Consider the following 17,131-nt stretch of genomic DNA (forward strand, 5'->3'; position numbering starts at 1 on the left):
TGCATAAGATGTAATGGTAGTTTGTGTCTAACTGGTTCAAAAGGATATTTTAGTTTGGCAACCCAAATGTTCATCTCCTTTTTAAATCTCTGTCTACATTTGAAGTATAGTCATAGCTACTATGAAGTAAAAGAAGTTGAGTAAGGTAAATATTGAAATTCCCTCTAGTGAGAAGAAAAGAAATAGAAAAATAAAATGAGCAGCATGTCAACAGATGGGGAAAAAGGGAAGGGAGAGGTAGGACAGGTATAATAACATGAACTAAAATTGGAAGTAAATATAAAAGTTGTAGAAAGTTTTAAAGTTAAGAGATTAGCAGTGGTTCTCAAAATTTAGCATGAATCAGAGTCACAGGGAGGGCAGGCTGCTCAGCCCCTCTCCCAGAATTTCTGATTTTTTAGGTCCGGAGTGAAGTTCAATGATTAGCATTTTAAATAAGCTAAGCTCTCAGGTGATCTGATGCTACTGTTCTGGGAACCGCATTTTGAGAAGCTCTGGACTAGAGTAATGCTTCTTAAATTTCCATCCAGGCTATCCCCAACAGCAAGCGGAGAAGAGCAAACAGTGTGCAGGTGTGTGTAGCTTGAGTCCTGATGGTGGTAGCAGCAGAAGCAGCAAGGCCAGAAACATCCACCACTGAGCTCACGATTTTTTTGAAGTCTCCTGTTTTAATTTCTAAATTCAGTTGCATTTTGCATTCTACTCTACAACATATCCATATTGTTTCATATCAAAATAACACTTCTTTTCCCTTTCAAGTAAAAATTGATGGCTTAAGGTGACTCTGTCCAATATATGAATGCCACCAGCCACAAGTGGCTATATAAATTTAAATGGAATATAATTAAAAATTCAATTTGTCAGTTACACTAGCCACATTTCAAGCGCTCAATAGCTAAATGTGGCTAATGGCTACCATATTGGACAGCACAGGTGTAAATAGTACATGATTGGGGAAAGTTGTATTGGACAACACTGGTCAAGGGCAATGGTTCTCAAACTCTGGTGCATTATGGAATCACCTGGGAAACTTTAAAAAATACTAATGCTGAGTTCTACTTCCAGAGATTCTGGTTTAATTGGTATGAAGTGTGGCCTGGCAGAGGAATTTTAAAAAGCTCCCCAGGTGATTCTACCATGCAGCCGAGTGTTAGAACCCCTGGTCAAGGAAAACACATGAAGCTTATCCTACTATGGCTTATGGTACCATCCATCCCTGGGGATACAAGTCCCTCCATCTGAGAAACATGAAACTAAAGAAAACTGATATTAAATTTCTGATATTCAGGTTCTCATTTGGAAGAGCAATTTATATTTAAAATGAAGAAATGCAAAAGGAAACAAAACTTGCTTCTTGGTATTTCAACACCAAAACTCACATGGTGCAGTTGACAGGAACGTCATCTTCATGGGTCATATTTGTGAGAACTCGGAAGAGTTGCATAAGCATTACAGGTAGAAACTGTATCATGACTTGGATCTCCATGGCATGCAAACACTAAAATAAGTCATAATTAGTTATGAAAACAAACAGAAATATGATATAACTTGCAAATGTGAAACAACAAAAAATGAAATAATGAGAAATATATTCACTAGAACATAAGCTTATTTAAATGTGAGCTCCATGGAACAGGGGATTTTGTTAATTATTTTATCTGCATCTCTATTTTGGCACTCAGATCTCATTAATATATATAATAGTAAATGCTTACTGAAAATAACAAGTATAACTGAGATAAACAGGTTCTGGAATAAAGACAACTGACTCTTGGTAAACCGACACTCAATTGAGGAGAGATCAGATGTGTTTGGAGGTACTGGAGACGCCTACTAGACCCGAGCATTCAGTGTGTTTTACATGGGAATGTGGGCCATCAGTTAATCTGATGAGAAGATAAGTGGGATTCAATAAAGTGTGTTTCTATATATAGCTGGCTTTACACTGGCGCCATCTATAAAACTGAGGCAGTTCTGCATTCTAACACCCTCATAAAACACTTCAAAGTGCCACAACTCTGTCTCTAGTGATAGGTGTACTAACATCATAAAGATGAAATGTGTGCATATACACCCAGAAATAATACATGCAGCAAAACTGGTAAATTTTCTTTCTTCTTCCTCCTCTTCTCTCCACATTCAGTCACTCACTCATCTAAGCAACCAGCTAACCAAAAAAAAAAGTGAAAATAAATCTCACTGAGCACCTCCTACTACATCAATTCAATTAGTGCTATAGGAAGTACTGAGATGAATGAGACAAGCCTCTGTGCCTAAGGAATTCAATATTTATCTTTGTCTCTCTGACTTATGCTTCATCTTCCCATCCCTTCTCTCACCATCCCTTTTCACGACACTATCTAATCTATATCTGAGTCACCTCAACAGGAACCTCTTAGATCTCTGTGCAACTTCTCTTCAAGCAGATGCATAAGGCAAAACGTTGAGCTCAGGGAACCCATGGGCTATCCTTCAAGTTTTTCCTTCCCCTTCCCTTCACCCCTACTACCATCATCTCTTTTCATGACCTTCTAACCTATAACCAAAATAGTCTAATAATTTTCTAGGTCTCTACAATTTCTCTTTAATTTCAATACCCTAACTCTCATTTCTACATTAATTTTCCTCATATACTGATTATGTCAGTTCATCCTTGCCAAGTTTTTTTTAAGCCTCCCCATTACCAAGGGCAGTAGGTCTCAATCAGTGGTCACTTTATCCCCCACAGGACACCCAGTAATGTCAGGAGACATTTTGTGTTGTCACAACTGGGGGTGTGCTACTGACACCTAGTGGGTAGAGGTCTAAGATGCTGCTAAACATCCTACAATGCACAGGGCAGCCCATTACAACAAAGAATTATCCTGCCCCAAATGTCAACAGTGCCAAGGATGAGAAGCTCTGACCTAGAATATTAAGTCCAAGTTTTACTTAAGACCCAACCTACATTTTTAGCCTTAACAGTCGTCATTCTTCCCAAGACCAAACTGGTGTCTTCACTACTCCTTGAATACGTGTATCGTATGCATTCCTACTTTTGTGCATTTGTTCAGTTTTTAGCCAAATTCTGGCCACCCTTCCAAGTCAAGTTCAAACCCCCCTTCAATGAAGCCATTCATTCCCTCATTCAACAAAGGTGCACTGAATGAGCTTCCAATTGCCAAGCACATCTAAAAAACATGATTCCTACCATCAAGCCATTCTCAGTCGATGGGGGAAAGACAAAGAACTAAATTACTACAATACAAACAATAAAGAGTACAATAGTGCTATACACAAAATGCACAAAGGAAAAAGCAACTGAGTCTTCAGGTGAGCAGAGAATGTCTGAGAGGAAGAAGTTTAAAGGATAAACGGAATAATGTACAAGAGAAAAGAGGGATGGGTGGTGCATGCAGAATTGATCTCCCTACACCAGTGCTGCTTCTCCATTTATTCTCAAGACAGCAGCCGGAGCATTCTTTATGAAAGGAACATTCGATGCCATTTCCCCTTGTGGAAAACAAACAAAACAAAACAAAACAAAACAAAACAAAACACAACACAACACAACACAACACAAAACAAAACAAAACACCATGAACAAAAAGCTGTCAAGGGCTTTCCGTGCCTACAGGACCCTGCCTATCTCTCCAAATTCATCTCATGTCATCCTCTCCCCTCGCTGCTCACTGTGCTCTAGCTACCCTGTCCTGTCTTTTTCCCCATGTCATTCAAACATGCCACCACAAGGGGCTTACAGCTGCTGCAATATTCTGTTATCCTTTTACACAGCGTTATCAGCTGTTTGTCTTCCTCTCATCAGTCTCTTTTTAGCTTAACACGTCATCTCCTCAGAAAGGCCTTCCCTGACAGCTCTATCTAGAAGGCATTCCTGGTCATGTGAGATCCCATTAACCGGGTCTATTTTCTTCACAGCACTCATCTCTATGTAACACTACTTACTCAGTTATAATCTCTCTACCCCAACTACTGTAGGAATGTTGTTGGAACTGGTCCCCATTATATTCCCAGCACCTAGTACACTATCTGGCATACAGTACGTGCTCAACATTTCGTGAATGACTAAATAAATAAATAAAATTAGGAACCAAAGGGTAAAATAAAAATTGGAGCCTCTAGTCTCAGCAGTTCCTCAGTTCACTGAACCCTTTGCATTTACACCCTGTATCCTTCGATTGGCATTTAATCACATATTACTTGGGACAATCATTTGTACTGCTAACTTATATTGTCATTTAACTTATGTACGTACTGCCTCTCCGATTAGGGAGTAAGATCCTTACAGACAATAACCCTAACTTATTCTTCTTCACAAGCTGCACATCATCTAAGGAAATATTAAATCTCGAATAAGAGCTCAACAAGTAATTGTTAATTGGGTTGATGAAACAATGTCATTTACAGGGACAACAAGGTGTGGTAGAAGGAACATAAAACTAGGAGTCAAGAGACAAGTGTGACAGGCTCAGCTCAACTCCACTACCAACCAGCTGAATAACCACAGCAAGTCTCCTCTATTTGGGCTTGTTTCCTCATCTGTAAAAAAAAAATCTCTAAAATCTCCTTCAGCACTAGCATTCCTTAGAGGTGGTGGGTTATTTCTGTAACCACATGGCACTTCACTCACTGCCACTAGAGGGAGAGCGTAGGTCACAAATGTCAGGAATTTCACACCCTTACAACTACAAATATGAGTACTTTCTTCTTTCCATTTTAAGAATAACACTATATGAAAATGATGTCCTGTTCCATTCCATTCTGTTAAAACCTTTATAAAGCTGCCTAACTGGAGAAAAACTCAAACATCTTAGCAGACTAAGCATTCATTCATCCATAGAGCTGGAGTTCTAAACATTGCCTCAGGAAAGGACTTGAAAGGTATATGGCTACTATACTTCTTAATGATAATTAAGAATAATAGCCACCATTTGTTGACTATCTCCCTGCTTCTATCCTTCCCACAGTACATTTCTATATGATAGGCAGAATAATACTTTAAAAATCAGTCATAGGATGTCACTCCTTTGTTCAAAGCCCTGCAAGGCTTCCCATCTCATTCGGGGTACAATTCAAACTACTTATCATGGCTTATGAGGCCTTAACCCAACTGGGTCCCCAGCTACCTTTCTGATGTGATATCCTATCACCCTGTGGGCAGCCACAGTGGAATTCCTGCTGTCCCTTGAATGCACCAAGCAAGCTCCTTGGGGCCTTTGTACTTGCTGTTCCCATCTCTCCTCCAGAAATCCACATAGCTGGTTCCCCATTTCCTTTAGATCTCTGTCAAATGTCACTTTACCAAAGAGCTCTTCTTTGACACCTTATCTTCAAGAGGGACCTCTTATCACCCTTTATTCCCCTTCACTATGTTTTGGTTTTCTTTATGGCATTTATTATTACCAGACATGACATAAATATTTAATCATTTATTTGTTTATTGTCCATCTGCCTCCACAAGAAAGCAAGCTCCTTGACAATAGGGACATTGCTTTCTTCATTTACATTCCCAATGCTTAGAACATGCCTGGCCCATAGGAAGCACTTAAAAAATAAGTGTGGAATAAATTATCACAGTGGATACCCTATCTTGCTTCAGCCTCACAACCACCCTACAAGTTGGTGTTATTGTTATCCCTGTGTGAGAGATGAGGAAACAAAGGCCTGGAGAAGTGAAGTAACTTGGCTGGGGTCAATCACTGAGCTACTAAGTCACAGATCTGGGATACAAACTCAAGTCTGTGATTCCAGAACCCATCCATATCATCTCATGTTATACTACCTCTCTAAAAGAAATGAACATTTTTGTTTCCTGAGAATATCATGAAGCATTAACATAGGTCCAAAGGGAAATCCTGTAGAGGCTTCATTTAAAAATCCAAATTCCTCAGACTACCCATGGCTGACCTAGTAAAGGAGCAAGCAGATAAAAAGTTGCTGTCAGCAACTTATGACATGAACTTCAGTCCTAGCAGGTTAAATAAAGTGTTGGATTCTCAACACATTTGATAAATATGGTGTTTCTTAGATTCTCTTCTATGCAACACAAAGAAACTAGGTTTCTTTAGTTGATGATAGTCTTTCATGCATGGCCATGGGAACCATTTCACATTTTTTTCCAAGCAAAATGATTCCACCTCTCTTGGCTTTTCCCCCATAGCATTCTCTACGTTTCCTGGGCAGTCAGCAGGAAGAGAAAAGATCTGAAAAATCAATTTCTAGGACTGAAATAAACATTGTCGTGAGATTTTCCAAAAGATGTCCTCGAATTCCGGCTATAACATTTTCTTCCTAATGGAGCAACTCTGCTTCTAAACAATCACTTGCTGGAAAAGTACATAACAGAAAGTGTTCTCTTGAGGATACACCACCAAAAGTATTTTAACGTATTAGTTTGATTCTCCAATCAAAATGTGGCAACAGAAAGGCATCAATCAAAAACAACCCTTTCACAGAAAGCTGCTGTTCATTTACCTTTAAATATTTAATGAGCTCCCCTGGAACTTCTTTCGAGCCTGACTGAATCAGCTGGCAATGATGGAAGAATTTGTGCACATGTAGATCCTGGAAAACAGATGGACACAGGCATATGAAACTTGATTCATTACCCTCAAATGCAGGCTCTGCCTTCTCCCTCCTCCTGCATCTTGCAAACCTATTTATCCAGTATTCTGATGCCCAGACTTGGCAGCTGCACCTACCAACATGTGTATCCATGCCCCATGAGCCTCTTGACCACCCATCACATAAAGCAGCAAGACCAGGTAAATTCAACATGTACCTGAGCATATCAGGTAGGCCACAACTTATGCCCAACTAATCTTCATTCATTTAATTCCTTTTTTGACTGGTAGTATAGTCTCTGAAGTTGGGCTGCTTCTACATTTGAATGAAATGAGCAGGAACATGTATGAACTGACAGGGGAAGCAAAGATAGCAGCAGGGGGTTACCAGAACAATAGTCTCAGGCACTCAGTGCCCAAGTTGCCATGACGTTTCACTGGCCAGTGAGTCCAGCTGTCCTCTATGGAATTTACAAGCACTGATTTTGTGGACAGCATAGACTACATCAGGAACTGGAATAATGAAATTTGGATTTTGACCTGCTTCCTTTAATTATTACTTGTGTGACTTTGGGTAAATCACCTAAACTGATTGAGCCTGTTTCTTCATGTATAAAATGATGATGTGGGCAAGGGGGAGTGAGAAGGTCCCTGGAGGCCACATCAAGGAGCATGGAAGTCTTCTTCTCCAGCTATGATTTTTCAAACTGTGCCTGAGGCTTCTCATAGACAGTTGACTGTAATTTTATGGATGCTGAGGCTAAGAGTCAACTACAGTAGCTAGACACCCATGATCCACTGACTTTGAATATCTGTGTTCAACTCCCATCTAACCAGGAGAAAATCATCAGACAAATTCTAATAGAAGAGCTTCTACAAAATAACTACAAGATACCAGTAACTCCAGAAAACTGACAAGGTCATCAAAAACAAGGAAAGTCTGAGAACCTGTCACAGCCAAGAGAAGCCTAAGGAGATATGAGAACTAAATGTAATGTGCTATCCTAGATAGAATTCTAGAACAGAAAAAGAGCGTTAATAGGTAAAACCTAAGGAAATCTGAATCAAGTACAGACCTTAGTTAATGATTATGTATCAATATTGGTTCATTAATTATAACAAGTGTGCCATACTGATATAAGATGTTAATAATAGGGCAAACTAGGTACAGGGTATATGGGAATGCTGTACTATCCTCACAAATATTCTGTAAATCTAAAACTGTTAAAAAAAATAAAATTTTTAAAAATGGTGGTAATAGCCTCCGTATTCCTTTCAGAGTTTATGAGGCTCAAACCTATTAATGGGAATAAAAGGATTTTTTAATTTGAGAAGAACTACAAAACTTGAGCTATTATTATTAAAAATGATGTTATTACTAATGAGAAAGTCTCCCAGGCCACAACGTCTATAAAGCTGTAGGAATCATATATAGACTATTTAGTATTAAAACTGACAAAATTCAGATAATGCAACTTACTTGAGTGTAAATGGTGGACTCTAGGTGGCTTTTAATCTTCAACAAAGGCTTTGCACCATCTACCCACTTAATATCCACATTAGATTGCTGGGAACAGAAAATACACACATGAGTTTCTATAACATAGCAATGGCTAGATGAGCAACATATCACACCTTTATGCATTTCAACTTTTTTTTCAGAAACAAATGTGTTAGTTTCATACAAAGGGAATTATTGAATAAAATAACCTGCCTTTAGAATAAATGTATCCTAGATCATTTTGAATTTCCAATCCTTCACAGGCTGATAGTTTTATAATTACAATAAAAATGAATTATAAATTAAATGAATCTTTTAAAATGATGCACAAAACCCAAACCCGTTTTTAAGATTGTTATTAGAATCAACAGGCATAAGGTTACTTTGTCAAACTATTATAAAGTTTTCTAATCATTCATTTTCCATATGTATCTCTGTTGTGAACCAGCAGCACTCCTCAGACTACACTTTGAATTGCTATCAACTAGACCAAACTAGGCCAACAGAATTCTACTTTTTCAACATTTTACCATGATTACTTCAACAAATGCAGATGTTTTCCTACCCTTCTTGATTCTGCATCGTTCAGGTTCAAGTAGCCTGGGGGAAGATTGGCGGAAACTGGCAGCTGCTGCTCAAATGTGATGATTCTACCATCCTTCAGCAAAGGAACCCAGGCAAAGCCAACTGCCAAGACAATGATCACCATGAGAAATGAAATTGCAAATGCAATTAGCTACACAACTGTCTGACTGCTGGGGAGCAGGACAAGGTGGTGATGTTTCCAGAGGTCTGCACATGGAGTCCAGGTGTTGGGCATCTGAGTACTGGGGAAGGGACAATGAGTTTGGGTCACATCCTAACCCCAGCGTGGCCACTAAAAAGTTATTTATGTTATTTCCTTGACTATAAAAATGGGAACAACATGCAGTCTTTCCATTTAATAGAGTTATAGAGAGACCAAAGTGAGATAATGTATGAAAACACTTTAAAATGTGAAAAGTGCATCGATATCATTATCTTTACACTTTGGGGATAAATTTGGGTAGACTTATTTTTTAACAATTCAGATTTGTCTCATCTACCCTTACTAAGGGTGCAGTCCCTTATTTGAGCCTATCTCAGACAGCAATGACCAGGGTCTGAAATATCTTATAGCCACCCTAGGGTAAGGGACTATGAAAGACTAAGGTTACAAGTCAAGGTTGCATTCCATATTTACATGAGGCAGCATTTGGTTGGACAGCTTTCTTGATTACAGAAGGAGGAAGTATAGTAGGAAAATGCAATCAGGGCACAGTGTTTACAACTTGAATCCACTGAGAGATTTCCCCATCTCTACATTTCTTAACAGTTCTACTCAAAAGAGCCTCTTGGCTTTGTATTAGAAAACTCATCATGTTCTAGCTAAAAAAGCCAGAACCATCTGTGTCAGTATTTCCATTATAGAGATTGCTCTGGGATTCAAGGGTTTTTAACTCAGCCGTAAAAATCTTCTCTGGACGGAGTTTTGGCATTTGAAAGGGGGTGTTGGCTGGAGAGCACTTTTTAAAGCCATTGCTTTCTGATTCTTTAAAATCTTTCCGTGAGCGTGTGTGTGGGCGTGCCTGCGTGTTTATACTGTGAATACAGAAGTCAACACAAATCTGGTTAGAATATTTTCATTCACGTGTTTACTTTGGCACATGCTTTAATTCTTAAAAGAAGACTAATATGTTGCTTTCTCTAAGTAGACGAAATGGTTTTCTCAGACTCTGAAACACATCTGAAGGGCATCTTTATTAGTAAAACTTCAGAAATGGTTTACCCAGAGCTCTTCTTTTATAAAACATACAGGAAAGTAACATGAACAGAAGAACCATTCAAAAGGATTCTGTCAAAGTAATTAAACTGAAAATTAGACAAATGACAGAAGGTTTCCAGCCCAGGAAATAGGAAAATATAATTTCTTGTTCTTAGGCAATATTTTTTCCTCATAGAAATTTTTTAGATATAATTCAGATACCATACATTTCATCTATCTAAAATACAATTCAACGGTTTTTATGATACTCATAAATTTGTGCATCTATTGCCACTACCTTAATTCCAGAATCTATTCATCACCCCAAACAAGATTCCATATCCCTTAGAAGTCCCCGCCACACCACTGGTCGCTGACAACCACTAATTTACTTTCTGTCATTTTGGAATTGTTTAAACAACATTTTCGCACTGTGAATTCATCACAGCATGGTCAAGTGTGCCTCTTAGTCAAAACTCATACAGAGCACTTGGAAGCTGTAAATGTACAATGTCAAGCACACACCATCTGGCTCTAAGGTGTGAAGCCACTTAAAGGATGGACAGTTAAAAACGATGAGTGGGACATAAAATAACAGTCTCATGCTCTACTGAGCATCTTGCCCACTTCTGCCTAGGATTTGGATAAGGAAATAGTAATTTGTCTTTCAGGAGGTACACTGTCATGGGTTCACTCTGCTCTCCAAGATTTCTTGTCAACCCTCTATAGGGATACAGAACAGGACCATACTATCCACAAAAGAAACTTCCTAATATTTAGTCCTGCCACCTGTTGGACATTACTCAGATGTCAGACCCAACACTGGTCCAAATCATCATTCTGACCTGCAATTCTGTTACTTGGCAATACAATTGACCGTTGAACAATGCAGGTTAGGGGCACTAACCCCCACACAGTCAAAAATGTGCATATAGCTTAAATCAGTCCTCTGTACATGTGATTTCCAACCACCAATTGACCTTTGAACAATGCAGTTTTGAACTGCATAGGTCAATTGAAAAAATCCAATATATGTAAGTGGACCTGTACAATGCAAACCCATGCTGTCCAAGAGTCAACTGTACCTTCTTTCCAATTTTGAAACTGCAGTGCTAACTCTGAGTCATCTCTCTAGTAGTCACTCATTTGCTAGGTCTAATATATTCTTATTCTGCAAGTCTCATTGTCTCCACCCCTCTGCTACTGCCACAGTGTGCCCCCTTTCTTTCCTGGGCTTTTGAAGTACTCCCTAACTGGTGTTCCTTCCTTCTTCCTGCTCCAACTCACCTCACCCATTATATTGTTGCCTGGTTGGATTTCCTACAAAATAACCCTTACTGGTGTTTATAATGCTTTAGTATTTCCATATTGATGACAGAATAAAATCAAATCCACAGCCTGGCATTCATTCAGGGCTTTCCATGATCTGACGCCTCCTTTTCAACCTGACATCCCCAATTATTCTTCTCCTAGCATCCTGTGCTTTGGTTGTATTGAACTCTTTATGACTCCCTGTTCATTTCCCTCAATACTCTGCCTCTGTACAAGCTGTTGCTTTATTCTGGAATCCTCTACCTTTCTGTCATCAATGCATTATTAAACTCTACCCTGCCCCTAAGGCCTCACCCAAACACCATCTCCTCCTGGAAGCCTTCCCGGATTCCCAGCCACATGTCCCTCCACCAGCTGAAGTAATAGCTCGCTCTTTTCTGAGATCACACAACACCACTTTCCTGGTAACTACTACTTTCTATCTTGTATCATAGTTATATACATAGGTCTCATGTCCCCTATAAGATCATGTGTTCGCTGAAGATGAGATCTACCTTTGACTGTCTGTTGTATTCCCCATAGTACCTACTACAACATCTTGAGCATAATATTCAGACATATTTGATGAATGAATAAATGAATTAATTTAAGATTAATCCAGGCTAGTTTGGATCTGAATCCTGGGGCATGCTAACATTTATATAGTAGGTGTGACACAGGCCATGTTCATAGAGACTTCTATGTTCTCCCAAGGATGCTTCCCATCAGTTTATCTAAAGCCCTGCTGAATAGGACCAGTGCTGGGGCTTCACTACTCAAGCTTACTCAAATTCATCAAATCTGTTCTCTCATTAGAACCAGGCAGCCCCCAATCTCCCTCAGGCTAAAAAATGCCCCTAGCTCTAGACTTCCTTCCTTCTTCTTCAGTGAGTAGAACTGGAAAATTCTAGCTGCTGGGCTATTCTACATAAAAGAAATAGTACAAATACTGCATCACAATATGTGTTTCTCTCTGAGAAGGGCAATATTACTTATGTTGCTTATGGTAGTCCAAGCACATTGGCAAGCATTTGGACATTTGATAGAAATGATGATAAAGTGAACATATAACTCATTTTTTACCAATGAAATTTTTAACTCAGAAATGGGAGACTTTTTGGTGAGGAAAAGAAATGGTCTGTTGCTTGATGAAAAGAGGTTGTGCTCTGGACAATTCCATCGCAAAGAGCCTGGGAGGGAGAGAGGCATTGAAAGCACACACGTACCTGGAGTTTCAACTGTGTCCTGCTTTTTGGTTGTTCCTTTTGTGTTAATTTCACAACTTACATGATAAAAAGTGAAAAGCAAATGATGTTTCTGATGCAAGTGAAAGGGAAGCTCGATTTTAATCTGAAATGACAAAATTACACATAGAATTTTGTTTTATTTTAATTGTTAAGATGGACTGTCAGTCCTACAGTTGTTTCATCATACTTTTCCAATGACATACTTTTCTAAATGACAGGCCAAGTGGTAAAATAGGTATCATTAAAATGTATTCTAAACGATTATCTGTTCAGTTTCAGTTTGATGACAATATTCTCCTGGGTTGTGGGGGCCAACTTATTACTTTTGAAGGAAAGTCCAGTGGATTCTCCTGGATTCAACTTTGTAGCAGGATTTTCTGAAACACTGGATCAAAACCACATCTTCACAGCCCAGGGATGCTTTGTCACCCAATTTGAGTCAGCGAATACAATCATCCAAAACAGGCATTGAATCTGAAAGGCTACTATTTTCTAAGTTGCTGCCCTTCTTTGCATGAAAAAAAAAAAATGAAGCTTTGCAATTAAACATGCAAAAAGTCACTATGGTATTATGGTATACACAAATTACAGTTCATATAAATTTCTTTAAAAGAAAAATACTTTACCCATGATAAAAAAAAATTGTCATAGCTGACGCATGAATTTAATCCTAAAAATTAATACTTTAATACAAACATCTCAAGTAATTTTCCAAACAGAACTGAACTGAATGTTTGTAATGCCTCTTGAAAGTATGTGAAACAAATTACAAATTCAATTGATTTAACATACATGTATATACCCACACAGAAACACATGCAAACATGCTTTCTCTCTCTCTCTCTTCTCCCTCTCTCCATCTCTCTCTCCTGGTCAATATATAGTGAATAATTATAAAGCCTACTTAACTCTGGCATCCTAAAGATAATATGGACTACTTACTACGTCATCGTTTTCTATAGTGACTGGCATTGGCTATAGAGGAGTATGTGTTCAACAGCTTGGTGAGGGACATCTGGTGTAATTATCATTCACATAAAGCATGGTTCTGATGTTTTAACTAATTTCTGTTGTATGTATGTTTCACCACAGAATGTGCCTATTCACACCATCCAGTCCATCTGGTTATCTAATGCTCTGCTGCACATAAATATGGCCATACTCCTTCCCTGGGTTGAAAAACACAAGGTCACTATCCTTTTCCCCATCTGCTATGAGACTAGGGGGACTAGATTGAGAAAGCAATGAGTGAGGTCTAAGGCTGGCATAGAAGGCTTCCACATGACAGCAAGTGGACCTGGGGACATCATGACAGCAGGGGTGATAGTTTCAGACAAAGTCAAGAACGGAGACATGAGGCCTGAGAAGCAGAAACAGCAGAGCTTCTGGCCTGGGATTTACATCCAGGTGCCATGGAGACATGTGGGAATCAAAAGCAGTGTGCAGTCCGGCTGGTGTGGCTCCGTGGTTGAGCACTGACCCAGGAAACAAGAGGTTGCTGGTTCGAGTCCCGGTCAGGGCACATGCCCGAGTTGCAGGTGCGATCCCTGGTGGGGGGCATGCAGGAGGCAGCCGATCGATGATGTTTCTCTCTCATCGGTGTTTGTCTCTCTCTATTCCCCCTCCTTTCCTCTCTCTCTCAAAAATCAACAAAAACATATTTTTAAAAAAGCAGTGTGCAGATTTGGATAAGCCAGGTATATGCAGACTAGAAGAGGCTGTGAAAGAGACACTAAGAGAGCCACGGGGAAGTACACAGAGACATAGAGACAGACACATGGGAAGAAGGAAAGAAAGGCAGAGACTGGGTCTGAGGAAGGGAGTGCAGTGACAGGGAAACCATGCCACTCAACACTGCACAGAGGCATTTGGTACAGCCAGTGGGATTCTGGTGGCCCAGCCGTACTTCTCTCTTGAAACCTTTCACTTACAGAGAGGTACACACCCCTGTGCAGAACTATAGGAGGAAAGAGCTAGAAGGACCTTCCAAAGAACCTCTTCTGAATTTCTTATTTTAAAGCTAAGGAAATGGAGCCTCAGAAAGGGGAAGTGACTTGCTCAAAGTCAGAGAGCCAGTTAATGTCAAAGCTAGGGCTAGAATCCTAATCCCAGTCTGATGTTTGTTTCCTACATTGTGACATCATGCCAGAGCCCTTCAATTTGTGGGCAAACCTTCTGCTGTAATCAAAGGGAACCAAGCAGGCAGTGACCCTTTGTTTTAATGTGACATTTTCCATTTTCAAGGGACAAAACACTCAAGGGATTAAAAGTGCATGAAAACAACTGAAAGAGAAAAAGAAGAGCAACCACTGTGTTTTATAAATGCCAAAATAATGTATTTTTACCTCGTCATAGAACTCTGGATTTTGGTTGTGATGCGAAACAACGGCGTAAGCATTTGTGGTAAAAACAGGCCCTGCAGGTTTCCCATAAATACACTGCAAAAGAAGAAACAGAGTCATCCAATGCAGTTCTCCAAACATGATGCTAGGGAACCACATACAGTTAGAAGTACCTGTGAGCACAAGGCCATGGCCAAGGCCACTGACAGAGTTCTCACCATGAGCTTATAAATTCCGAATCATTTATAGTCACCCCAGACAACACCTAACTTGGTTGCATGATTGCTTCTGAATTTCCAGCCATCAAAGAAATGCAATTGCAAACTTTTTGACAATAAGAAACCTAACCCAGCTAATCATTGGAAGGGAAACACTCTCAAACCTGGTCCAGAAAACTTACTTCTCTAATGCTCTTTGCATTGCTTTAATACGAAAAGTTCCCACACAGCGAGTCACCAATATTTGTTGAATGCTTGTTGTGCAGTGGGCAAGGCGAGGGGTTAAAAACAACAACAAAAAACAGCAGACACATTTGTAGCCTAAAGAAATTCAAAATTAAGCTACAGACAACTTACTATTCTGTCACTTTACGAGCCACATTTTAAAAGTCACTGGCTTTCTGTGATACCAATAAAATAAACGTAAGGCCTTCTATGGTTCCATGAAAAGATCTGATTTCATTCCTAGTGTGACTTTTTCACTTCCACAGGCCTTAATAAGCTCAAGGATGAATATGGAGTCAGCATGCCAAGGTATTAATTGCCTCATTCTGTTACTTCAGAGCCAGCCTCTAGGGCAGTTAAGAAATGAAATTGAGACTCCATGTGAGTATAGAGCCAGCTCTCCTTAAATATGGTTATGAAGGTAATTTGCAGGAACTGCTGAGAGGTAACCTAAGAATCTTTAAGTACACAAAAGGATACTGCGTGGGGAAAAGGAACAGTTATTCTCATCTCCAATAAAGGGAGAATCAGAGAAAACAGGCTTCATTTGAGCCAGCCTTAATTTAACTTAGGTTTCTCTATGAAAAAGAAATCTCTTTTCAAAGGTAGGGCTATAAAACACTCTACAATTTAGTTAGGGGGCAGTCCAGCCTCTTTCCCTAGGTAGTTTGAGTGGAAGACTAGCCATCCATCTGTCTGATTTAGGCTCAAGCTAGAGAAATGGAGAGCCAGATAAACACTTTATGATGGCTAAATGTTCTGCCTTCTCTCTCAGGCCTCTGATTAATGGGGTAAAGAGCAAAAGGCAAAAAGCAGAAAGAGTAAAAATGCAAAGGCAATGTGAGGTCATAGGTACTTAAGGATTGCTGTATCAGATAGTACTAAGATGCTGCTTTTCATAGATCACTAATCCAAGTTTGGAGGTACCATTTGGCGAGTCACAAAGTAGATGTCTATCTCAGATGAAAGCAGTCATGCTGTGTTTCTGTCAGCTCAAAGCCCGGTCAGGTTTCAAAACCAAAGGAGTTTATACTCCCCTGATGGTACCATTATAAACTGTCAGGTCAAAGGAGAAAATGACCTTGTACTTGGGCATCAGAGAATGCAAAAATCAATGTGGAGCAAAGGCAGAAATCTGGTACATGAAGCTTACCCATTTTTAAAGCTCCTACCTCATTTTGTTATTTCTTAATATTTAACAAATGTAAGAGTAGAAAAGACAGTATAACATTTGTCACTTTAGTACATTTTCTTTTGACATTTAAATAAATTAAACTTAGTGTATGGAACTACTAAGCATCAAAATCTCTATCTCTACCAAAATCTCTATCTCTACCAAAGATGCTTATTAATATCATAAACAAACCTTTAGAGCTCTGGCATCACTTTCATCTGAATCCCGGAATTCCACACAGACTGCAAGGTTCCTTGCCTAAAATGATTAATCATTCCAAATGAGTCACAGAATAAGAAGGTTATAAATAACATTTTATACCCCAAAATGTATATTTTTCACTGTTTACCTTGGCAAATGTTTTCTGGCTATCGTATTTTAACTGCAAGGGATATACATACAGATGGTTCTTGTAAATGGTAAAAGGATAACAATATTTTGTCATTTCTGGAACAAACTCTTCAACCTCCACAGTAATATTTTGACAATTCTTTTCGAAAGGCTTCAGGGGCACATATGAAGAAGTAATACAATCTATAGCCAAAAAAAAACAACAACAAAAAAAAACACACAGGCAAAGACAATACAATTTAAAAATCATTAACATATTCCTACATTTATAAAAGCATACATTGACTGTATTCTCAAAGAGTATTTTTTTTAAATACGTTTTTATTGATTTTAGAGAGAGGGGAGGGGAGAGAGAGGGAAAAACATCAATCGGTTGCCTCCCGTACATACCCCAACAGGGGATCAAACCCACAACG

The 17,131-nt window shown here is 39.1% G+C and overlaps 1 protein-coding gene across 2 annotated transcripts in view; it reads right to left on the minus strand.

The window, feature by feature from the left end:
• DOCK11 (dedicator of cytokinesis 11) overlaps positions 1-17,131 on the minus strand; it is a 172,090-nt gene that overhangs the window by 71,476 nt on the left and 83,483 nt on the right. For both annotated transcript variants that reach the window (XM_081125565.1, XM_081125564.1), the window contains exons 17-24: positions 16,714-16,898; positions 16,557-16,622; positions 14,751-14,843; positions 12,385-12,508; positions 8,630-8,751; positions 8,044-8,130; positions 6,475-6,564; positions 1,380-1,498 (exon numbers count right to left, since the gene is read on the minus strand). In XM_081125565.1, coding sequence (XP_080981691.1) covers positions 1,380-1,498; positions 6,475-6,564; positions 8,044-8,130; positions 8,630-8,751; positions 12,385-12,508; positions 14,751-14,843; positions 16,557-16,622; positions 16,714-16,898 — 886 coding nt within the window. The remainder of the gene's footprint in view (positions 1-1,379; positions 1,499-6,474; positions 6,565-8,043; positions 8,131-8,629; positions 8,752-12,384; positions 12,509-14,750; positions 14,844-16,556; positions 16,623-16,713; positions 16,899-17,131) is intronic.

Source organism: Miniopterus schreibersii (assembly GCF_964146895.1).
Source record: "Miniopterus schreibersii genome assembly, chromosome: X".
In the NCBI taxonomy this organism is placed as follows: domain Eukaryota; kingdom Metazoa; phylum Chordata; class Mammalia; order Chiroptera; family Miniopteridae; genus Miniopterus; species Miniopterus schreibersii.